Genomic DNA, 26,651 nt, shown 5'->3' with positions numbered 1-26,651 from the left:
ATGTATGAATTTCGTACGTAATTCGTACGTATACACGTATGAAATTAAAGCAAAATACATACAAAATATATACATAATTCGTATGTATTTCGTACGTATTTATTTCGAAATATGTGTACATAATACGTATGTATTTTGCATATCATTTGTACATATTGTACACGAAATATGTGCATATTTCGTACAGATTATGTACGCATTTCGTAAGCATTATGTATAAATTAAATATAATTATTAATAAAAATTGAAACTAAAATTATGTTTAAATTTTTGTTCAAACGAAAGCAAATGTTTCAACAAAAAAATCTCTCTGATATCCCATTATCTCGTTTTGCCCCGGTCTTTTATAGTAAAAACGTTCCATATCAAAATATACTGACTACAGAAGTAGAGAAAATAATATTCATGAGCAATGACTTTTTATGGACTTTTATATCAGAACATTCAACATCAGGCACATTTCCAAAATTTATCGATAAACCATACGACTTTCTACCGTAAAAAAATTTCAAAAATTGAAAACGTTCCCCAAAATTATTGTGAATTTAATTTTGAAATTTGATTTCTAATCATAAGTTTGGCAAAAGTGTGGCAAAACTTGAACCAAATTAAGACAATCATATAAAGCTTTTTCTTTTACTTTTAAATCGTAACTTTGGCCAAAATTTTGTCAAACTTTGGCCAAAGGTAATAGCAATATTTTTTTTAATGTTTGATAAAATATTTGGGCAAAGTTTGGCCAAACTTACACCAAACTAAATCTCTAGGATTAACTGTCTTTTTATTCGAAAGTATGGGTAAAAATTTGTAAAGCGTAGTCCGAAGTTCTTTTGGAGCTTTTTTAGAAGTCTACAATGAATAAGGACATTACCTTTTTCTTTATTTTATGCGTGTTCATTCATTTTAATCTCGTTATCCTCTCTATTCTAATTATTGTTCAATTGAATATCACCATCTGATATTAACATAACAGCATTTACCTTCTTATTTGATTCATAACCAACATGTACATTATTTTTCGAGCTCGGTCAAAAACAGTTTTGTGATTCCGCGGCACGCACTGAAAAAAAAATTTGTTGTAACAACAAATTTCTCGCTGTTGAAATACGACAATAGCAGATCCACTGTTAACTTAAAAATATCTCGATGTTAATTCTACAGACGCGAGTCTATTAAATTGACTACACTGATGTTGAGTCAAGATCATACGGTATTTCAAATCTACAGGCGTGAGGATGTTAAATTGATTACTACTTTGTTGTTAATTCAAGATTATCCGTTATGTCAATTTTACACAGGCAAATGTTACAGCAATTGCCATTTTATAGATTGAATCAACATAGAAAACGAAAAATCTCATAAAAATTTTTTCTGCATTTTCCTCTTCAATTACAATTACTACATGTACCTTATTTACTTTAGAAAGATATTCTATTTTTATACATTATTAGCATATTTTAGGGATTACAAATTATAATTTATATGTTATTGGTTAACGCAGGTAATTTAATTCGCACGCAAATCGCTAATACAAGTTAGTATGTTTTCGCAACGATGACTCACAATTCGCCATGATTCGCTTTATTCTAGAGTCTAAAATGTCCTTATATATACTAATCGGACGATTTCCTAGCCACTTGCGAGTAACAAACAGCCACCTAGGTGAATATAATGAAAACTAACATTCAAATAAAAGTTCTATGTTCGGAACAGTGGAGAGACGATATCAATAAATATAGGAGAAAATAAAAATTTCATTTTTATTTTAATTTTGATCTTTATTATACATATTTCTATTACATATCGTAAGTAACATAATGTTTCGAATTACATGTTTGAAAATTATAAATATTTATATTGGGCATAGTTTTATATGAAATAATGTCATACTGGTGAGTGCTTTCAACTTCGTAGGCACATAAATGATTTGAATACGTAATATTTTTCAAATTATCATATAAAAATATAACATCATTGGTTTGTTTCTTTATCAAAATATCAAGTACTTTTCCAAATTGTACGATCTCCTTACAAACATTCGTTATTACAATAGATCCATTCGAATATTTCTTTCCAAATATCGAGATCCACGATATAGGTACATAGTCAGAAACTATATCAGGTGGTAATATTAATTTATATAAATTATAGTTACTTAAAAATATAACGCTATGGAATAATTGTTTGCCGTATTCAATTTTACTTTGAAAGCCTTCGATAACTAAGAAACGATAATTTAATTCAATTTGGTTTCTTATGACCAACGTTTTTGCGGAACTGACTCGCGATGTAGTTGATTTGGCTATGTTTTTTAGTGGTCTGTGTTTACCTTCAAAACGCATGCATGAAAATTGGGAAGGTAAACCTAATATCTTGATCATTCTCGCATAATGTAGCATATGGTGATGTTTTGGCTTGAGACGTTTATGCAAAATTTTATAATATAGTGAGTGGTGATTTTCAATTTCTTTTTGTAATATAGAAATAGTTTGGTTATTAAGCAATGGAGCAAATATCAAAAACGTTATTTTTCTCAATGACAAATAGATTTTCCATACTCTATTATTTTTAGGAATCAAATCGCCAATCAAAAACGTTAAGTTAAACAATAAAAACTTCATTTCTGACGCACTTATAACTATGTTTTTCTTTTTAATATGATCCGCATTCACTTCAATCAAATTATTCCTCGCATCACGATTTGTGTTATGTTGTATTCGATTTTGGAACGTACTTAATGTAAATAGTTTGTCGATAAATATGAATTGATGAAAAATTTCTCCTAGTTCAATTCTACATACGCCTTCTAAAATATCATGCATAGGATCAAACATTACGCTTTCAAAAATATCGAATCCCGGAATGCTACTAAATACAGTACCGTTTTTCACACCATTACATTTTTCTTCAATATCTGCTTTATGCTTAACAGAATTACGCAATAACTTGGTATTTTCTTTGAAGCTTTTTTGGCAATTTTTTTTCCATATAACACATTCTGCATGGAAAGTTTGAATTAAAACTTTCATGAAACCCTAATAATGTATGCAACTCTAAATTATCTCCGCTGAGATTGAACAAATCGAAATAAACAGTCAATGTTTTATCACTAACAGTTATATCGATACCATTATTTTGCAAATCGATAAGTTGCTGTATAACTCCATTAAACAACTTTGAGTGCACAACAATTGTTTTGTATTGTGATTTACAGATCTGTATTAAAAAAATGTTTTCTAATTGACTACTATAAGCAGGTGGCATTGCAGTGATACTACAATATAAACTATGCAATTTACTAGAACCTTTTCGTGATCCGAGAGGGTTGTTGATTTCGAAATCATCACCATATAAAGTTAATGGTAAAACTACTTTTCCAGCAAATCAGCTTTTTATATTAACCCATCTCTCGCTTTGGAAAATTGAACAGATACAACTGCATTTTTCTTTACATTCAATGTATTCCAAAATGGAAGAATACACATTTGGTAGTTCCAAAAAATTTTTTAAGACTTTTTTAATCGGTACGCTGGTGATTGAGATTTTTACTAATGTATACTTTTTTTTTAGCTACCATTTTTGGCCTTAAAATATTAGCAACGTGTATACTTATTGGTTCGATATAAAACAACGATTTCAATGACTTCAATACTTTATAGTAACTAGAATAATTTTCAAATACGTTCTTCATCACATTAATTATCCGATCGAGAGCATTGCAATGCAAAGTTTTACTATTTAGCGCTTGAAGTTTTTCAACAAAACAAATTTTATAAAAATGTTGAAAGGCTCTCATTATCAATATAATCATGGTAATAGGCAAACTCGATTTCGCGTATAAATTAGACATGAGTATGTCAGTTTGCTTGGCAACTTCGGTTTCATAATTTATTTCTTTTATTTTTTCATCATTCTTCGTAATATTTAATTGCTCTAATACATTTACTGATTCTAAAACTATTCTTATGTCTAGAGGTAAATCATTTTCAATCATTGCGGACTCTATAGTATTTTGATAATCAAATTCTTGTGATGATTTACGTTTGATTGGAGATTTAAGTTGCGTACTGATAAAATGAAATTTCCTATGTTTAATAAACGCCGATATGTTAGTAAAAGTTCTATTACATTTATCCGATTTGCAATTTAAAATAGAAGAACCTTTATGGAAAACTCTTAAATGCTGTGCAAAAGTTTCAACAACGTCAAACAGATTTTCACATAAAGAACATTTTACCGATGCCATGTTAATTAAATATTTTTACATATAAATCTAAATAATAATTTATAATAAAATATTTATGTTTTGCAAATTTAAGAGATAGATAATATTTGAAATTTAGCTTCTGTAAAATTGACAAATTTGACTAGACATTTGTTAATATATTTCAAATCGTATTCGAGCTTGGTAAAGGCAGATTAATATCATTAAGAAGTTCTTTAATATTTAACGCTACCGGATCCCAACGTGTGCCAAATCGATAAATACCGTGTTGCAGCAAAAGCCATAAATGGTGACTTTGCGACGGATACTCGGCACAAAAAACGTGAAACGCTTTGAAGCAGAGATCTATAGCTTCGAGCAAAGTAGGTATCTTGTATTCGTTGTTGTCTATCATAACATAAACAGAGTCGATTTGGAAGTCTTCCTCATCGATTGTAATTACGTACGGTTGTAATCTGATTCTTTTGCTGATACAGAATAGTCGTCTATTTTCTTTTGTTTTCTCAATGTCGCCATACATCTGCAATTTAATTTTTTTAATTATAATTTATAAATAACATAAGATAATGATAATAAAAAGTTATCTGATAAAACGATGACACATTAAAAACCTTTGCATGAACAATAATCCCTTCGAAGCTCTCCATACACGATGGCTTCTAAAGCTTCCTCTTCTCTTGGGAGATTCTTGCAGTAGAAGTTAGCATAAAAGATAGTAAGAGTAATTCAATATAAATCTTGGAATCTGAAATTAAACACAAATGACTGATTGAAAACTATTGTATAGCAGTACAATATTAAAAAAAACGAATGTACCGTCGGATAATTTTTCTTGTTCTAATAAGTCTTTTAAATTGTTGCACAAATCTTCGTTTGGAATAGACCTTTTTTCATACACTTTTGAGAAGAATATATGAAAATTTTCAATTGCATTTGGAATTGTACATAGTCCACTTAACGAAAAATCTATATTTATAAGCTCATAAGCTTAAGGACATTTTAATATCTCCCAAGTTATAAATGTGCTATTAATAAGCTTTTTATGCTCATCATTTCGATGCCGATAAAAATATGTGGTTTTCCAATGATATTTAGCTGTAGCCCAAGGTTCTTCATTACTTTTAAGCCAATCTATACTAGCCTGCACTTCTTCAGAAGGAGTGACATCGTCGTCGTCATCATCATTTCCAGGATTTAATTGAGCTGGACCATCAGGGCAAGATTTGTAAACTCCTGTTGGTATGCGCTTCAAGTTGTTGTATTTATGAAATAACTTCCCAGTAGCTTTTTGGGAAAATCCGGTAGGTGATTGATTCTTAGATATAGCTGGAGAATAGTAGATGCAAGAAGTTTCAGTAGGAAATAATTCCACTATTTTTCTCCTGATTATCATGAAATCTGCTCCATTTAGCGGTCTGAAAAAATAATTTATATTCACTTAAATGATTGTATATAGTTTGTATATATAACTGTAAAGCAAATGAATTAGAAAAATTGTTTTTAGGTTATGTGTCATTACCTGTCACATAACCTGAAAACATCACACATTAACAAGTGGACGAGCTTTCTCCTTGCCAGTGTTAAGCGTTGCTTACTCAAATACCACTTAATGATATTCCTTCCTTCAAAAGTTTCTGTTAGAATTTGTTCGATATCTAGATTTTCAGTGACAAAAATCTTATTAACTTTGTTTACTGTACTCGGCTTATTCGTTCTAGTAAGCGACGAATTCTTGCGTGAGTGGTCTATATCTTCAAACAGAGTAGCTTCATTTAGAGATGAATTTGTAGAGCTATCTACTGATTTTCTGATATCATTCTGATTGCTTAAATCTTGCAGCGGAGTAGTGACATTGCATATTGAACGCGCCGAACTGTCATGAAACTTTGATGTATACTGTATTTCTTTTTCAGAAACTGATGCAGAATTCTAAAAAATTGTTATACGAATTCACATGAGACAATATGGATGAAAAACAAATTCAACATAAACAGAATATACGCTTTTACAAGTCGCTAATCACGTAGTAAAATATTAAAAATAACCTATATTGTATAGAGGTTATTGTATTTTGAAAAGGCAATGTAATAGATATAATACTTTGCATACTTACAGATTTTTTTGCAAAATATTCTTGATGTTGTTTCCAAAAATGTTCAACTTTATTTGGCGGAAAAATATTTCTTAGGAAAGTGTACGATATATTCTTGATGTCTTCAGCATTAGTTATTCCGTTTTCTAGAAAAAATCAGATTTAATATTGCACAATTTTGATATTTTTTAAGTTGAATTCAAATGAGTCATACCGACAAATATATCCGAATATGTATTATAACCGATATCGAGCAGGAAATCGTATAGTGAATCCATGTCCGACATTTTCTGATTAATAGATGCAGTTGCCGAAAAAATGTTAGCTGTTACTCGCGAAGGTTATGTTCACAAGAATGCTTCGCCGGCAGTTGACCGGTATTTTCACTGCATATACACAGCGGCATAACTGTTTATGATGCACTCGGCACTCTCTCTCATACTCACTCGGCGCTGATCACACTGACCTTCACCAAAAACGAAAGAACAAAGATTATGTAGGACAATATTAGGTGGAAAAAAATATACTGAATATACTGAAATATAAAATATAGTAATCAAGTCACTTACTTTTATATAAACATTATCGTTTTTTTTCGAAAATAGTAGTAATGTTAGTTGATTTAACGAAAACGTTGTCGATCCAATGATAACATTGATTGTATTAATAGATAACACTCGTTGCCTCAACTTCAATGTAATACTTATTTCAACTTATAGTACGCGTAATCTTAACACTATAACACGACGTTATTCTAACGGATATGACATGTCAAAACAGCAAAATCTGCAGTTGTCCTATTCCTACAGCGAGCGCGTTGTTGAATCAACAATGAACTTTGTCAGATCAATGGCTTAGTTGTTGTGTCGACAGAGGTCAGTTAAGTCAACTGAGAGCTGGTTGAATCAACGATGGCTATAGTTGAGTCAATGATCAATCTGGTTGAACGAACAATTTTTTTTTTCAGTGCGCAAATTTGTTACGCATATTCGATATTCATCATGCCAAAGCTTGCATTGACCTCGTATTCATACGAACGAAAGTTGAAAAATATTTTTATTAAAACTCAAAGCATTTTATTAGTAAAAATAATGTACTTTCAACGTCATTAAACACTTCTTCATCAATAGCGGGGCGATTATTTCGTCTTGTTGCAGATGATTGTTTAAGTACGTCCTTTCCAACAATATCATGTAACATGTGAAAAACCATTTCTTCAGGATTTTATTATTATAATTATATGGCTATTATGTTGTATTAAAACGATAAATATATACTCATGTCAAGGTCTTTTACAATATCAGGGCTCGTGGTTTTGGCTATATCCAGTATCATCTAGAATTTTTTAATGTCGTCTATGGTCACTGTATAATTGTACATTATCAAATGCAACATTGGACTCGAGAGAAATACAAATATGTAAATATAATTTCGTATGAGTAGATAGGAAAGGACGATATGTGAAATAATTCGAAATATGCAAGGTCATCTCCAATGTGTTGTCATCTTATTCAAATTCATTACACTAAGCTTGTTTATCTTGTACTGTCGTTACAGTCTAAACAAAGCTGTCGGCTTAATTTACATACGCGTATCCACATAGAATTACCAGCTACTATTTACATTTTCAAACTCGCTATTATATACATATGCAACTTAAATTTAATTCCGATCGCAAAAGTCTATGAATCTAATTTATCTCGTACATTAAACTATTTGTCGTAATTTGACTTCTTTTATTCACGTGAGTCTCAACATCGAATCTATTAGCTATGTCGTCAATTTTCTTGGTTCACACTCTCACTTACATGATAACGAGAATAAAATCTGATATCGCCTCACTCCCCAAACGCACCATGCCGACGTGGATATCCAGGGAATGATCATCTATCCAAAAGATCACGATCCGAGCTCCAGTGAGTACTTCTGTCGGATGACTCCATCGATGCAATCGGAAAGAAGAGTCGTGCGTCACTCAAAAGAAAGAACGGCTTCCCGGGCAGGACAAGCACCTCGATATTGAGATCGTCGCACACTGAAAGTGTTCTCCTAATGAAAGGAAAAAGTCACTCTATCCAGAGGAGGTCCGAGGAAAAGGTCACTCTATCCAGGGAAGGTCCGTGCCCGGCGAGCGCTGATCGAAGAGTACACGAAGCCAATCGTGCCGCCGGCAAACGCGCGCAAGCAACACCCCCCCTACGACGGCCTCGCGAGCCCGCTCGCAACCGAACACATGGCTCACGAGCGCTACCAGCAGGATCGGTCGCTCTCGCGCCCGAGTCAGCGGCACATGTCACAACTGAAATGATACTTTGTTATGATAATCGGAGTTTTACGAATCAATTTTGCAGTTCAAGTAACTTACGATGTAGTAATTTGGAGCATATCCAATCATGTTCTGGCGATTTTTTTCTGCCGTTAGTAGAATGTCTCTTTTTAGTACCATCCGACTCTTCGCCAGATTCAAACTCTTCGCGATATGCAGGTGTAGAAGAACGTCTTCCTCTCAGCAGGTGCGCTTACAGAGTGCCTACAGTAATAGTATAGCAAAAAGACTTATGAATATGCAAATAAAATAAATTAAATTAAACTGTTAAAATCCATTGTGAAACAAAATCAGAATACACATTGGAGTATACTGGCTAAATGTTAATATATATTTGTCTAATAGTAATATCATTTGCTTATTGTCTCAATCCCGCACGCCTAAACGCGAAACTCGAGGGATCGACAAGATAGGCGGATTAATGAATTAAAAATAAATCGCGCGAGAACAATAGACGGGGTATTTATTCGCAATAGCACGGGTTTAAGATCGCATACGGTGGCTTTACCCACATCAACTCTATCTTCGCTTTGGAGTTGATACATGTTGGCACCCAGACGTGATCTTACGAGAAAGGGTCTAGCACATTTCGGGCTGAGCTTAGTTGCGACAGCTTGTGCTGCAGAGGAAAGCACGCGATTTCGAACCCAGACCTTATCACCGACGTTATAGCGAACATCACGGTGCTTTGCGTTATAATAGTTCTCGCTTGTGCGGCTTGGGAGTTTTGGTGGGCTTTAGCTCTAAATCCCTCGAGCTTTTGCATACGAAGACACCACTTATCAAGCGCGTCAGACTCGAGTTGTTCGGTAACAGCGCGTTTTTCAACTCACTGAGCTGAATGCGGTGGCTCTGGATTGCCTCCATAGTTGAGGAAGGATTGCGCCCATAGTTGCTAGTACGTGTGTTTTGTGCGTGTGTGTGCATGTGTATATTTGCGTGTGTGTGCGTGTTTTGTGTGTATATGTGCGTATGTAGATGTGTCTGCTAGTCTTGTGTCTCTGTCTTCTGTTTCCGTCTGTCCTTAGGGTCTTGTAATTTCGTCTTCTTGCTTTTCTTTTTCTTTCTCCTCTTCGTTTCTTCTTCTTTTCCATTTTAGCTCCACCATCCACGCTATCTTTTCTTTGCTTCCTATTATTATTTTTTCCCATTCTTCCCCTTCCTTTTTGATTTTTTCACATTTTTCTACTATGTGCTTCCAATTTTCTTCCTCTTTCATACACATTCTGCATCTCTTATTTCCTTGTTTTTCCCAATACCTGTTTCCTCTCGTTTCATTACCTAACCTAAACCTTTCCCTTATTTGTAGGCCTTTTATTCTTCCCTCTCCTTGAATTTCCTTTAATTTATACTTTTTCATTTCTTCTTTCAGTTCTTTCCACTCGTTTATGTATCTTGACTTTTCTAGCTTTTCTTCTAGTTCTTTTTCTTCTTTTTTTTTAGCTCTTCTCTTATTTCTTCCCAAAACTCTTCTCTCATTTCGTCTCCCTCTTCCCTCTGTCTATATATTGACTTTTTTCTAGCCTTTCCTCTCTCTCCTCCTTCTTACCCTTTTTTATCATTTCATTTCTTTCCCTTTTCTTTAGTTCTCTCCATGCTTCTTTTTTTATTGAGCCATCTCTTTCTTCTCTTATTTTGTTTTCATACCTCATTGCTCTTTCTAATGCTGTTTCTTTCATTTCTTGTCTTCCTGTTTCCCATTGTATTAAGTAATTTGTCGTGTTTCTATCTAATCCCGATACTAACTTTATTTATTTTAGTTGTAATCTCTCTATTTCTTCATATCTCTTCCATCCGCAGATTTCTGTCCCATACATAATCACGCTTTTCGCCAGTGCGTCGAACAGGTTCATCCTTAACTCCCAATTTTCTCTAAATAGCTTTTCTCCTAGCCCCCATAGTCTTCCGAGTCCCATATTTATTTACCCTTCTACCTTCCTTATCTGCTTTTTATTTCCGTTATTTCTGCTTATCACATATCCCAAGGAATTGTACTCTTTAGCCATCTCTATCCTCTCACCTTCCCATTCGAATTCTTCTTCCTTCCCTTTTCCTCCTCCTCTTCTGTATTTCATCATCCTTGATTTTCTTACATTTAACTCTAATCCCCTTTCTTCCAGGTATCTTTTCAATTTTTTCAGCATTGCTTTCATTCCACTTTCATTCTTTGCCATCATCACTATATCATCTGCATATCCTAATGTCCATATTTTCTTCCTTCCTATCACCTGTTTAATCTTGACTTCCAGGTCGGCAAAGGCAAGATTAAATAGCGTGGTGCTTAAAGGGCACCCTTGTCTTACGCCTTTGTAAGTCTCAAAATCCCCAATTATTTCTCCTCCAACTTTTACCTTACTCCCTGTTTTCTTGTATATTTCTTCTATTCTTTTCCTAATTTTTCTATTTATCCCTTTCTCTTTCATTGTTTCCCATATTTTCTTCCTCTTTATTTTATCAAAAGCGGCCTTCATGTCTGCAAAGAATACGAACAGTTTTCCTCCTTTTTCCCTTATTTCCTTCCCTTTTATTGTTTTTAATATATATATATTGCGTCTATTGTTCCTCTTTTCTTCCTAAATCCCATCTGCGTATCACTTAGCGTTTCTTTAGCTTCTAGTTCTCTTTCCAGCTTTTTCCTCAGTATTTCCGCATATATTTTAAATCCCGTATCCATCAGCGTTATTCCTCTATAGTTTCCTACTTCTTCTTTCCTTCCTTTCTTATATATTGGTACTATTATTCCCTTCCTCCATTCTTCCGGATATCCTTCTCCGTTCCATATTCCGTTTAAGCATTTTGTCATATCTTTTATCAAGCCTTCCGTGCCTTCCACCCACGCTTCATTTGCTATACCATCTTGTATATATCCTGTCGCCTTTTTCTTTTTCATTTTTCTTATTACCTCTTTTACTTCTCTTTCTTTAATTTCTTCACCTTCCTCTCCTTCGCTGTCTTCGGTTTCTTCCCCTTTGCTTTCTTCCTTTTCTTTCTCTCCCAATTGTTCCTTGAAGTGCTTTATCCATTCTTCTTTTCCTATATTTTCATCTAATCCAATTCTTTTCTTCCTATTGCCATTCACTTTATCCCAGAATTTTCTTCTCGTCTTATCTTTTCTTATTTCTTCTGCCACTCTTTTCCCTTCATCTTCTTTTGCTTTTCTTATTTCCTCTCTGTATTCTCTCTTTGCTTCTAAGTATTTGCCTCTGTCTCCTTCCCCTTTTCTTACCTTATTTAACTCTGCCATCACCCTATCCCTTTTTGCCTTACATTCTTTTCTCCACCAGCTTTTTTTTGATCCTTTTTTTTCCTTATCTTCTTTTTCACAACTGCGTTCTTCACTCTATTTTTTATATCTTTCCATTTCTCTGTTCCCTCTATTGCGTCTATCCATCTCTGATACTCCCTTATACTTTCTTCGCTCCAGTCGTCTATCATTCTTTCTTCCTCTTCTTTTCTTTCTTCCACTATTCTGTCTCCCAATTCCACCTCTATTGGTAAGTGGTCCGACTTTACCCTTTCCTTTATTTGAACCCTTTTTATCGCCTCATCACCTTCCTCGTTACCTACTACATAGTCTATCGTTGACATTCCTCTCGCTCCTATATATGTTATTTCTCCCTCTTCATCTCCTTCTTTTCTCCCATTCGTTATCACTAAGCCCATTTCTCCTAGCCATTTTATTATTTCTTCTCCCTCTGCGTTTAACACTTTATCCTTGGCCTTTATTTCCTCTAGGTTTTCTTCTGTCTCCCATTCTCTTCTTTCGTTTCCTGTTCTTGCGTTGAACTCTCCTCCTATAATTATTGTTTTTCCTCTGTTCTCCTCTATCTCTTCGCTTAGGTATTCATAGTTTTCTTTCTTCTCATGTTGCATATACACCGATGCTCTCATGTATTCCCTCCCTCCGATCTTTATTTCTCCTACTATTACCTCACTTGTCCTTTCTTTCTTCCATTCAACCTTACTCATCCCTTTCCTCTCTCTTACCGCCATTATACCTCCCCCCATTTCTCTCCCCCTTCTTCCTTCCCTTCTTGAGACCCTCCACTCTATGCTTTACCCTTTCAGTTATTTCTCCACACTAGTTCTTGCCCCTTGCCTCTTCACCCAGGTTTCCGTTAGCCCTATTATGTCGAATTCCCTAACATATTCCCAGTCGTCTTCCTCCATACTCCTCACCCCCGCCACGTTCCAGAATAGTATTTTTACTGCCTTTCTCCCCTCTCTCTCCCTTCTCTCCTCTCTCTCTCTTTTATCCCTATTGTTTTTGAAGCCCTTCCACCCCCTTTTCTACCATTTTTCCCTCTCTCTCGCTCCACCACCATTTTTCTTCCTCTGACTTCACCCCGTTATGCCACATCTTTACCTCTTTACCTTTACTTTTTATTTCTTTCGCTTTCCTTCTTACTTCCTCTCTTATCCTTCTCTGCTTCCACGTCCAGTCCTGATCTATGTATATCTTTTTCTGTGCCAGATTCTTTTTCTTCTTCATAATTCCTTCTTTTTGTTCCCATGAAGCGCATCTAATTTGCCACATGTTTTTTCTTCTTTCTCTCCGATCACCCCTCTCCAGTGTTCCTCCTATTCTTCTCAGATTCACTATCTCTCCTTTCATTTCTAGTACCTCCCTTAACCAGACCTCTGCCTCTCCCTTCTTTTCCCATCTTAACTTACCTTCTAAGTCTGTCACTATTATATTGTTTATCCTACTTTCTCTATCCATTTTTTCTCTCATATGCTCTAATTCTTCCTTATTGCCTACTTCTGTTCCTCTTTGCTTCTTGTTTCCTCCTTCTATGCTTTCTTTTAGTTTCACGCACTCCTCTTCCAACTGGTCCATCCTCTCTCTCCATTTTTCCTGCAGTTTCTTTTCTCTACGTTCTGTTTTTTCCCTTTCTTCTTTCGTCTCTTTCTTTCTTTCTTCTCTCTCTCTCTCTCTCTCTCTCTTGTTCTTTCTTAACTTTTCCTATTTCCGTCTCCCATCTTTCTTCTCTTCTTTTCCCCTCTGCCTCCATTCTTTCCATTTTTCCCATTATTTCTTTAAACATTTCTGTCCATTCTTTCCTTTCCTCCTCCCATACCTCTCTTAATTCCCTTATATCTGTCCGTATCTTTTCCATTATATCTTCTGCACTACTACTTTTTCACACTTCTCTTATCGTGTTGTCCAATCCTTCTCCCCCTCCCCATCCATCTCGCTTCCCTCACTCTCACTCTTGCATATCTTTGCCTCTCTCATTTCTCCTCTATTATTCTTGATAAATCAAGTTAAGGAAGAGAAGACGAATTAATTGAATGTGTTTTTATTCAAGTACTAGTGGTACAATATTCGAAGAGAATTGGTAAGAAAACTAATAACGCAAGAAAGACTTCTTTCTTTCTTTTTTTTTTTTTTTTGACAGAGCAATTTGAAGTTACATTCGTAGAACAAGAAAACATTTATACAAACAAAAGAGAAAGCAAACAAACTATTAACACTATTTGAATAAACTACCTCAATAATTCTCCCTCAGCCCCTCCCCGCTCTCTCTCCCCCTCACCACGTTTACTCTTTTCTTCTTTTCCTCCTCTGGGCCTTTCTTATCCATTCTTCCATCTTTCTTTCTTAATTTTTTTGTTGTTACAAATCTTTCCATCCTATCTCGTACGCCTTAATTCGACTCTCTATATCCACCCGTGATCCCACCGTTATTCCCTGTCTTACCTTTTCTGTCTCTGCCTTTACTTCTTACTGCCCCTCCTCTCTGCCTGCCTTTCCTGCTTTCTGATTTTCTCTCTTAACCTCAACTTTTATTTTTTTTTCTTTATTCCTCTCTCTGCTTTTTCCTGCTCTTCTCCAGGCCTCTCTCTCTCTCTCTCTTCTCCACTCCTCCTCCGCCTCCACGCTCTTTTCACCTCTATTTCTCTCCTCAAACACTTTTCCTCTTTAACTTTCTCACCAAAACCCGCGCTCACATCCAAGACACGTCCACACTCCCCTCGAGCGAAATCTAACCTCCAAGTAAAATAAATATACCACGTATTTTACCTATTCCCAGTAAAGTTGGTGGAGCGCTTCTGTTCCGTTGCGACGTTACATGTGCGTGTATGCGTGTGAGTACGCGTATGGTTATGCAAGCGAGGCTCATGATGGCGCTGCCTTTCCGGGTGAGCTTGAGGCTTCCGGTTTCTCGTTTGCCGGCGGAGAGGGGGACAGCGAGCAGTCAATCGTTGTTGAGAAATACACGAGTAAGCAGTAAGTGGTAAGAGACTTACCAACGGTAAGAAAAAGTGAACCGCTTTACAACGAAAAGGAAAAAGATCGCGTCCTACAATAACGCCTGCGGGCTGCGTAGGCGTATTGGGTGGCTGAAAAGCCAATAAGGTGCTACCAAATCCGTGTGTGAGAGTGTGAGTGCAGGAATTCCCATAGCGTCGAAGTTTCTATTGTTCGCGCGCGGCTCGCGTACACGTGGTTAATCGTTTCTTGTTCTTTGTATTCTCGTTCTTAATCTCATTGTTCGTTCCGTCAATAAAATGGGTTTTTTATGCCTTCGAGGCTTTTTCCTATAAGTGAAAGTATCAAGTTATTTCCAAATCATTTCTAATTCCATTCCTTAATTCCCCAAACATTCAAACCTCTTCTTAATTAGCGTAATCTATCAAACAAAAACAAAAATTCAACAAAAGTGGGCGCAATTACCACCTAGGGTAATTGCGAGAAATTCAACGCTTCAATTCATGGTCCCTCCTGCGAGGTTTTTTCACAACCTCAACGTAGTTCAGTGCGCGAGTGAAAACCACGTGTGCGAGCGACTGCGTGTCATTGTGCGTGTGCGTTCCGAGAATACCGGAGAATTCCATCGGAATATTTGAACTTTGCGTCATATACGCGACGGCTGTGTTGATCAGCGTCGCCCTTGGCAGAATTCCTCAACATCAATCGTCACTCCCGTTCCAGAAAGCCTCACCACCCAGTTAGCTGCGCAAGTCTTCGATTCAGATAAGTGTTCTTTCTTTCATATATTCGTTCAACTTCTTTTAGTTATTTCATTTATTCATTCGATTTTTATTTATTTAATTACCGTTTGTTATTTCCTCAATTTTTTATTTTTTATTTTTTTTTATTCAGTTTTGTTTTTTATTTAATATATTTTATTTAGTGTCATTTATTCGTTTTTTTTTAATTTTATTTATTTATTCGATTTTCATTCATTTAATTTCTCTTGTTCTTTATTTAACTTTGTATTTTTATTCAGTTCTGCTTTTTGTTTAATTTATTTTTTATTCAGTGTCATTTACTTATTTCTTATTTTATCTAGTTCTTCGACTTCCAACGATTTAATTTCTGTTTTCTATATTCAATTTTTATTTATTCAATTTCTGCAACTTACTTCCTTGTTTGATTTATTTATTCGCGTTCTCTTTCCTTTCAATTTGATTCAGCTTCTTTCATCTGCCGTGTATTTAATTTGTCTCTTTGATACCCTTTTTATTTTTTTTTCCTTTGTTTCTTAGCCTTTCGGTCGGTTGATGATTTCCTTTTTTGTCTATTTTATTGAGTCTATTCCTTTTATTTCTTTTCAATAGCTATCTTCGTTCATTGTTTTATCTTATTTCGTTTATTTATTTTTAGGTTCTTGTTATTAGTCTGTTTTTTCAGTTTAGTGTTTCTCTGACATTTCATTTGGACCGTCGGTTCACTTATTCATTCTTTCTGCTTACGTTTTACATCCATTTCTTTAATCTATCATTGTTCTTTCTCTTGTTGTTAGATTGTTTCATCAATCCCCTACTTGCTCGTAGTTTTGTTGTCAATTTCTTGATTTATCTGTGAAGATTCTCAATCGCATTCGTACGATCTTCTCCTCTGGTGTCAGGACCCATTCCTAGTCAGGCGTTTTCCACAATCCATCGAGATTTTAGGTCCCTCGATAAGGTTGTTCGATCGATCCAAAGAAATGGCGGGATCCGAACAGAAGACGTAGATAGAATACATCGTGACGAAATTCAAGACGTTGCAGCGTTGGGTGGGAAATTTGAAAAACTATTTGATTAGCAATCCCAATTCAACAAATGCGAACTTGCGTTTAGCGTCCGTGACCAACATTTACCATGAGTACATCGAACTAAACGAGGAACTTTGTGGTATTTGTCAGGAACACGAGTTAGTGATCGCATTTGAACGACTGACCGACGACTATTACGACATCGCAGCGACAGTAACGGTCCGATACGTGCAATCGCACCTTCCCCTACCGACTTCTCATTCTACCCTGAATACCAGCCATCTAGGTAACATCACGGTCACTGAACGGGCCGATAGACCCAGATTGCCGGAGATTCAATTACCTACCTTTGACGGGGACAGGGCTGGATGGGCCACGTTCAAAAACCAATTCTTGACCCTTGTGCACAATCGAACTGATCTTGGCGATGATGTTAAGGCCAGTCAGTTGTTTTGTCACTTATCCGGGAGCGCCCTTTCTAAGGTTGGAGAATATGACCCCTGCGCGGCCGATTACTAAAACGCGTGGAAGGCACTTCTCGAATCTTACGATCAAAAACGAATTGTCGCAAATCGCCATTTGAACGCGCTTCTCGATTTCAAACGGGTGGGTACAAAATCGGGCGAACAAACCCTTTCGTCCTTACTTGACACAACACGTCAGCATTTACATATCCTCAAGCATATCGATGCGAAATCCAGCGATGAGTTAGTCGTAAGAATCATTGAGCGTTGTCTTTCGTCCTATGTTTATAGTCGATGGAACGATAAACTCGATGTTGATCGACTTCCGACGGTAGAGTCTCTTTTCAAATTCATTCAAAACTACGTTTTCAAACTGGAAGCGTTGAATGAATCCAATAGCTGGTCGTGTAACCCGCGGAAGCGCCCAACGGATTTCGGTTCTCAACATCAATCCAAAACTTCTAAGGCTAATGTGAGGTCACCACCATTGACGTTGAAGTCACTAACTCTCAATCAGCCTCATCTTCGAATTCGATTCCTCTCTTGTGTCCTAAATGTAAGGGCAGTCATTGGCTTTTCAAATGCCCCAGTCTGGAGACTCAGGAACGGCGGACGTTTGCAAAAACGAATAAGCTGTGCTTTAATTGTCTTTGGAGTCATCCATTTCCTTGTAACAGTGATAAACGTTGCACTGTGTGCAATAAAAATCACCATTCCCTCCTTCATGATAATAGGCGAGCGCCCCCTAAAAAGAGGCCTACTTCTAAGGTCGTAGGGGCTGCAACTTCTTCTCCCTCAAATAATCCTCCCAAATAACTAGTTCATAGGTCGTATGCGTCCGTAGCGTTCACCCCAGATAGCCAATTATTAACCACCGCAGTGGTCCAGGTTCGAAATCGTCAAGGAGAGTTCATTCCCGCTCGAGCTCTTCTAGATTCCTGTTCCACCGTAAATTTAGTCACTGAACAGTTTACTAAACAGTTAGCTTTATCCACGTCTTCTTGTTCTATTAATATTGGAGCTGTCGCTGGTTTGTGCGCCGTTTCTCATAAATATGTAAAGGCCGAAATCCGGTCCAAACATAACAATTCCCGATTGGATCTTAGCATCTTAATCGTTCCGAATATAGCTTATTCAGTACCCAATGACGTTTTCCCTCGTGAAGTTTTCGATATCCCTACGAATCTCAAACTTGCTGATCCTCAACTCCATCTTCCAGGGTCTATCGATATTCTTTTGTCATCCTCGGTCACTTTGTCTGCATTAGCGGTAGGTCAGGTGAGACTCCGATACGGTGGGTCCGAGATCGTCTTGCAGAAGACTAGTCTCGGATGGATTGTAGCGGGGGGATCATCGGATCTGTCTATCCCAGACTCAACGACCTGCAATGTCATCAAATTGGACAAGCTCATCGAACGTTTCTGGTATATCGAGGATTTCGATCACGAACCTGTTAAATCTCGTGACGAAGTTGCTTGCGAACAACATTACGTTGCTCATACCACACGTGATCCTACTGGTCGTTACATCGTTCGTCTCCCCTTCCGAGATAGCAAATTTTAACTTGGAGAATTCAAAGCTCAGGCTCTTCGAAGGTTTTATTCGTTGGAATGAAAATTCGAACGAAACCTGTTACGGCGTAACTCATACTCGTGGCGCTTGTTCAATCTTGACGGTGAGTAGTTATGCACACGTTAGATGGCGACATGTGGGGCGTAGGAATAATTTGCGATCGGCTTCCGTACTTTCGTATTTTTTCGGACACGCGGTGTGGATCGAGTACCTCATTAAACTTTCATTTTTAACTAATGCATAGGCGTAAGTTATTGCTGTGTATTCCCTGAGAAATAGTTTGATTTTATTAACTCATACAACCTAAGTTTCTACGTTTTTTCTCTTTTTTTCAACTTGATATAAACGCCGGGTCCTCCCGGCCGTTTCATAACCTCTTCTGAGCGAAATTCATTTATCATCCTCCGACTTCGGGCGGCTTGAGTTTTAAGAAATGAATGAAGATAGAAAAAATTTATCTGAGCCCATGGAATTTGAAGACTCAAAGAACAGAAAAAGGTCCAGGGGAGGATCAGATTACACTGACGACCCAACCATGAAGAATAAGATTCCCGCCACGAGATCATATACAGCTAACCAAGATGACATCACTACAAAATCAGACAAAGCATCTGAATTCTTCAAACCAGACAATCAAGGCCCTTTTGGAGTATGGATAAAGAGGAAAATCGAAAGCAAAGAAGGTCTAAGTGCTTTCAAAGTTGGCAGCGTTATTTTTAAAAAATATAAAAATATTATTGACATTAAAAACAGAGGTAGATTTAAAGTTGAAATCCTCTTTTCAAAAAGGGAAGAGGCTAATAAAATACTCACGGATAAATCTCTTGAAGCTCACAATATGGAAACATTTATACCAAGCTATAGAAAATTTAGAAAAGGCGTAATTAGAAATGTGCCTCTTGATTTACAGGAAGAAGATATCAAAGAAGCTATTGTATCACCAGTCGGTATTACAGAAGTGAAAAGACAATCTAGGAGGAATAGGAACGCCAGTGGCTCTGATGATAAGTGGATAAAAACCCAAACTATTGTGGTGACCTTCTCTGGTCAAATCTTGCCAAAAGATATAGTTCTATACTACGTAAAAGCTTATGTTGAGCCTTACATACAAAAACCAAGACAATACTATAACTGTTTGAAATTCGGACATGTTGCAAATACTTGCAAAGGTACGAAACGCTGTATAATGTATGGTCTTGAAGAACACGAAACTGACACTGATAATGGCAGATGCCCCAAAGATATTCCGTCGTGCTCCAATTGTAGCGGGCCTCACAAAAGCATAGATTCTACCTGCCCTGTCTATCAGAAATATTTAAGAATCAATGTTCTAATGGCACATGATAATATTTCATTTTCAGAAGCAAGCAAGATTATTACACCTCTTATTCAAATCCCTCCTAGATCCAAAGAGCATTACCCAAATATTAGAAGCAGACATCAAGATACGCTCAACAATATTGTTAAAGAACAAAGTCCAGTTAATAGTAAAAATATAACAGAAGTAGTATTACATCACACGTTGCACATTGAAGACACTCAATCACAGATCTGCTCGCTTGATTTTCAAGACTCTTGTAATAACACTACATCTCAAATAACCAATTCAAAACATTTTGGTGGAAGAAACTCTCCAAATACTTCAAATTCATTCAATTCATTCTACAATGTCATTTCAGAATCTACCGAGTCAAATAAGAAAGAGCTAACGCCGTGCACATCGCTGTCACCAAAGACACCTTCGTCGTCATCCCCACAGCCGCAGAAGCTACAACAGAACTCGCCCAAGATGAAGTCATCAAATTCGTCACTTCAATCTACAATTAATAAATTAACGTCTAGATCGTCTATTTCTAATCAAAGTAACTCTACACGTAAGTCGTATACTAACCGTAAAAAATAGTAAATCTGCTTTTATATAGATACTTACTAAAACTATCTTTAACATTTATTGTTTCAATAATTTCAATTCTTAATAATGGATTTTCAAAATTTAAATATTTTACAATGGAATAGTAGATGCATTAATAATAAGCTAGCTTTATACAAATATGCAGCAGATTATGATATCATAACAATTTGTGAATCTTGGTTGAAACCGGAAAAAAAATTTACTATTAATAATTTTAACACGTTGCGTTTTGATAGAATAACAGATAAAGGAGGTGGTATAATCTTTTTTATTAGAAAAGGTATTACATATCAAAAAGTTGCTCTTAACTTTAACTCAAATAGCCTAGAAACAGGCGCTATTGTTGTCAACTGTCATTTGGGCGATTTACTGATTGCCTCTAGTTATAGATCCCCCTCGGGAAACAATATCATTAAAAAAGATGAATGGTTGTCATTTCCGAACGAAATAAATAATTACAACTACTTTATTGTAGTAGGCGACTTTAATTCACATCACCCATTATGGGGAAGTGATTCATACTGCTCGAGTGGGAATACTATTTTTGACTTTACCAACTTTGACGATTTTTTTCTCTTAAATGACAAAAAACCAACTCACATTAAAATTTCAGATTCAGGGCATTCCTACTCTAATATAGACTTAACATTTGTTTCAATTAATTTGGCCTTTTCAACAAATTGGTCGATTTTACCAGATACATGGGGTAGTGACCACTTCTCCATCGTTACTATCTTGAATAAAGAAACTCAAAGAAATGATTATCGCATTAACCTTAAAAAAATCAATTTTGAAACTTTCTTCAAAATACTTGACCAAGAGAAATCTATATTTAATAATATCCCTTTTATTAACTCTCCGGTTACGGAAAGGTACAAAACGCTTTTGAAATTTATTTACACTGCCTTAAATGATTCTGATACAAGAAAAAAGAAAATGATAAATATGAATAGCAAAAATTTTAAAAATAATAAAAAGAAAAAGAGAAACGCCATTTGGTGGAATGAAAACTGTGATAGAATAGATAGAAGAAGAAATGCATCTTTTAGATCAATTCAATACCGCTGTAACCTAGACTCTTTTATTAAACACAAACAGTTGGAAGCGTTAACCATTAAAACTCTTAGAGAAGAAAAAAAAAACTCTTTTCAAAATTTCTGCTCACCAATTAACCGCAATACTAAGATTTCCGATATATGGAAAAAAATCAAAGCTTTCAAAAACGATATGGATAGACCTATATCTTTAAACGGAAATCTTTCAACACTTCTCAATGCCTCAGAATGCTTAGTCGAATTATGTGTACCAAAGGACATTAATCTTTGCCCCGCTAATAATATTTCCGAATTTATCGAATCAAAATACCTTAATGACAACACTAACCATTTCATGGACCAACTTTTCTCCTTTGAAGAGTTGGATTCAGCCCTTAATTCAATCAATATTAAATCCGCTTCAGGTTCAGATAAAATCAGCTATGAACTCCTAAAAAACCTCCCAGAATTTTATAAAAGATTATTACTTGACTTATATAATGACTTCTATTGCCAAGGTACTTTCCCAGACGAATGGACTCAATATTTAATCACCTTTATACCTAAAAACAATAGTGATAAAGTTCGACCTGTTTCAATGGCCTCGTGTATTCTGAAGACGTTTGAAAGAATGATCAACACACGTCTAACCTTCTGGCTAGAAAATAATAACTTATATTCTGAATCTTAATATGGTTTTCGTAAGGGAAAATCATGTGCTGACAATTTGTCAATTTTGGTCTCCGAAGTCCATGAAGCTTTTTATAAAAAAGAGAGCCTTGCGGCTCTATTCCTTGACATTAAAGGGGCATTTAACAATGTCGTTCCCGACATCCTCATCAACGACCTCATTACAATTGGCCTCCCTAAAAGATTCGTTATTTTCATAAAAAATTTAATTTTCGAACTCACTCTTCTACCCCTTAACTTGGGAGATGATAAACACTACCATGTAAACAAAGGCTTACCTCAAGGTAGCGTATTAAGCCCAGTTTTATATACCATTTATACTAGGTTAATTAAATCTATTTTAGATATAGATATTGGAATTCTTGAATTTGCTGACGATATTGTTCTTTTTAAACATTGCACTAATGTAACTTTAGATATTAATAAAATAAAACTTAATCTCAAATCTGTCCTAGACTTTCTTAAAAATAGAGGCCTTCAACTGGCTCTTCATAAGTGCGAACTAGTTATATTCAACAAAAATAACATAAATTTAAAAAATATCCAACTACAACTAGACGGTGAATCGATACGCCCGTCACCGGAAGTCAAATTTCTTGGCATGATTTTAGACCAAAGGTTAAATTGGCAGAAACATATTTCTTATTTAACTAAAAAAAGGATCTTTTCTACACGCATCATTAGTTGCTTACGAAGAACTTGGTGGGGTGCTGATCCATGTACATTAACCCTATTGTATCAGACTCTGGTAAGATCTAGAATTGAATATTGTGGCTATTTGATATCTCCATGTGCTGAATCTTCATTTGTTAAAATTCAAAAATTACAAAACTATGCCTTAAGGATTGCCCTTGGCTACCAACGGAGCACTCCTCTTAATATAATCACAGCCGAATCAAAATTACCCTACCTCTCATCGAGATTTAAATTCCTAGGTTATAAATATCTAATTAAATGCTTGTCTATCAACAATAATCGTACAATTATTAACGCAGAGAGAATCCTTAAACTAACTGAAGACTTCCAACTTGATTTCAATTACAATAAATCCCTATTAATTAAAATATACGAGGATGTAAAATTCTACTCTGATTTAATTATCAATTCTAACTTATTCTTCAAATTCACCCAACCATACGATAGCTTTCTTGAAATAGTGGACGTTGACCTTGAGTCCGGGTCCAAAATTTCAAAGTCAGAAAATCCGTCTTCAATGTTTAATTCTACTTATCCTATGGAGAAAACCAAATTGATATTTTTACCGATGGGTCTAAAATTTCCACAGACGACAGTTGCTCAGTTGGATTTGCTTCTTGGTCTCATGAAGACGCCTTTAATTTTTCATTCAAAATACCAAATCTATCATCTATCTTTACCGCTGAGGCCTTAGCATTGAATTATTCCATTAACCTTTTAAGGACGGGGATTTTTACGTTAAAATTTGACTTTTTTTTGCACAATATTTGTGCATAAAATGAAAGAATATATCACGTGGAGTGCCTGACAAAATTGGTGGTCGATATATCGACCAGTCCCGTCCTTAAAAGGTTAAAAACATTATTACTAATGAAAATAAAAACTTCCGAATTTTCTCCGACTCCCAAAGTGTTTTGAAAGCTTTGAAAAATACACACAACACAGGCGTTACTTCACCACTTGTATTTAAATTAAAATCTAAATTACTTCAATGCAGGAAACTAGACAAAAAAATTAAATTAATTTGGATTCCCTCACATAGAGGCATTCATGGAAACGAAGAAGCAGATGTAAGCGCTAGACAAGCGGCCCAAGATGGCACTTGGTTGAATATCGAATTACCTCACTCCGATCTGTACGGCAAATTTAAATATGATTGTACCTCAGAATCTAACATTAACCTATTAAAACTTAGCGATACGAAAGGTATATTTTATTTTAAGTATTATTATAGAGAGGATTCCAAATCATGGTTTTCTAAATTCCCTGACTTACCTAGAAAAACAATTACTACAATTAATAGGATTAGAAGCGGACATATAAGTTTGAATTATTAATTATATAGATTTAACATTGTTAAGAGTGATATATGTAAATGCGGAGAAGAACAAGATACTATCGAACACATTTTTTGGCAATGCAACCTGTTTTATGTTATGATAATATCCAAATACCTTAGATGGTATTTAGTCAATTGTTTTTTACTGTTGGAATTTTTCACGATTTTTTTGGTTTAAGTTTAATTATGAAATTGTTTATTCGAAAGACAAAGAAATAAGACACTATTTAGGGAAAAAGCCTGCAAGGCATAAAAAACCACTTTTATTTGAAAATGCACTGATGCTGAAAAGATTGATACAAAGATTGGATGACGTAAGGAGATTGAATAACGAGTAACGCCGCACTAAGTGACTTGTACGCACGCCGGTATTTGTTAGAACAAAGAGAAAGAATGCGCGAAGAGAAATTCACCGGCCACGTGGCCGTGCACGCACCGAGAGCTCTTACACACACACTTTCACACACGATTGATTTACGATTAAAGTGACGATGATCAAGATGATGTTCGACTCGGTGAAGCCGAACAAGTTCTATTGGCGATGTGGAGACCAATAACAATAATTTGTTAATTAGTTGAGAAACATGGGCTTCTCGCCAGTTGAGAAGAGTGAGCTTCTCGTTTGTTTAATCGTTTAATAATCCATTGTAAGTTGTTGCTGTTACTATAGTTGTTGACTCTTGTTGTCGTTGTTGCTCACCTGAAACAGAAAACCAACGGACACGACGAACAAAGACTCCGTTCGCGAGGTGAAGATGAGAGCTGCGCACGCGATCACTGCTTGCTCTTGACTGACTGTTCGTTTTCGAGCGCTCTCTCGCTCGCCGGTAACAAATCATGGGAATCAAGCCCGTAAGGTGGCGCCGCCTAGTCGCCTTTGCGTGGGCCTACTGACACATACACATTCGCACACATACATTATGACGACGGAACACAACCTCTTCCTTGAAGCAAGAAATAAAATGTTAAAAAAATTACGCAAAATTGTCAGTGTTTGACCTTTTTCTATGGTTTCTTTTCTCTCATGCATGGAACCAGATGTAATTCATATACTATCAGATTTTATTATAGAAATTAAAATCAATATATAATGCTCCCTAATTTTAATAATAACTACCTAATATATCATTGTACATAATTTTAAGCTAATTTTAAACAACCATTTTTGTAACTCTACCTTTGTACATTCATTTTTTCGCGCCACGAATTGGCGCTACTGTACTGGCATAGTGGCCCTATACTGTATAAAGTTCCTGCTAATAAAAACTACTATAATCGTAATAAAAAAAAATTTGCGATCGATTAACATTAAAATTTTGATTCTTTACTTATTCCATTTTCCTTGATTCATTCCATGATAGTTATTTATGCGAGTTTGTTGATTTAAACGTAAATTTATTGTTGTACTTTTAATTATTTGTTCGTTTTGTTTATTTTATTAAATTTAGAGTAATATAGCGTCATTTAAATTGATGGTCCTCGCTTATCTCATTCTATAAGAATAGAGCTTGGACTTTTCTTACGCGTTTATTCAAGTTCAAGTTTAACTTTCAATATGGCTTCCGCAAACGGTGAAACATTGGAACGCGTTAAATATTTGGAACAGAAGATTATAGTAATTAACGATACAAGGGCGATAAGTGACACTTAATGTCACTTAGCGGCCGAGTATCGTTCACTATTTTTGTTAGCAGCAAGGTGGCGCATTTTTTTTTTCTCGGCGCAAGGCACTGTCCAGCCTATCTTTCCCTTCTCCCTTCTACGGTGCTTCGCGGCAAGCACGCCGACGGAGGCGTTCAGTTCTCTCCTGCCGCTCGAGATACATCAACGCCTTAGCTAGTCGAGTGACTTTCTTTCTTTTACGATTACAACGATCATCTTTTCCTTTTTCAATAAATGATTAACACTCGACGGAGATTACGATTAAACATCTGACTTTTATTCATTGACCTATCCTTGTATTCAACAGGTTATGGGCCCAGCATGCTTCCACTGCGCGAGTGTTAAAAGTGAAAAAGTGAAAAGTGAAAAGAAGTTTTGACGAACGAGCGGAGAGAGGACGAAGAACGAACACGAGAAAGAAAAATACGAAAGGACAAAGAACGATTAGACTACGAAAGAAAAAGGAAAGAAAAAGTCAAGAATGACAGAAGATCAAAGAAACAGCAACATGAACTCATCAATGCAGATGATGGAGGGCATTAAAGAAAAAATTGAACGATTGCTGAACGAAACGAGGATACATCCAGGCGAAGGAGTGTACATTATTACGAACCCAACGAAGATAGGACTAGTACTGTCATTCACGAATAA

At 35.8% G+C, this 26,651-nt stretch overlaps 1 protein-coding gene across 1 annotated transcript; it reads left to right on the top strand.

Moving 5' to 3' along the window:
• The first annotated feature begins 19,100 nt into the window (after positions 1–19,100).
• LOC131668299 (uncharacterized) lies at positions 19,101–24,676 on the top strand. Its single transcript, XM_058942355.1, has 2 exons — positions 19,101–20,541; positions 24,546–24,676. The coding sequence occupies exons 1-2, from the start codon at positions 19,101–19,103 to the stop codon at positions 24,674–24,676; spliced, it is 1,572 nt and encodes a 523-aa protein (XP_058798338.1).
• Positions 24,677–26,651: the final 1,975 nt, after the last annotated feature.

The sequence above is a fragment of the Phymastichus coffea genome, unplaced genomic scaffold (genome assembly GCF_024137745.1).
Source record: "Phymastichus coffea isolate CEN01 unplaced genomic scaffold, Cenicafe_Pcof_1.1 PCOF00076, whole genome shotgun sequence".
Taxonomy (NCBI): Eukaryota; Metazoa; Arthropoda; class Insecta; order Hymenoptera; family Eulophidae; genus Phymastichus; species Phymastichus coffea.
The sequence above is the reverse complement of the archived record's forward strand: the minus strand, read 5'-3'. Positions and strand labels throughout refer to the sequence as shown.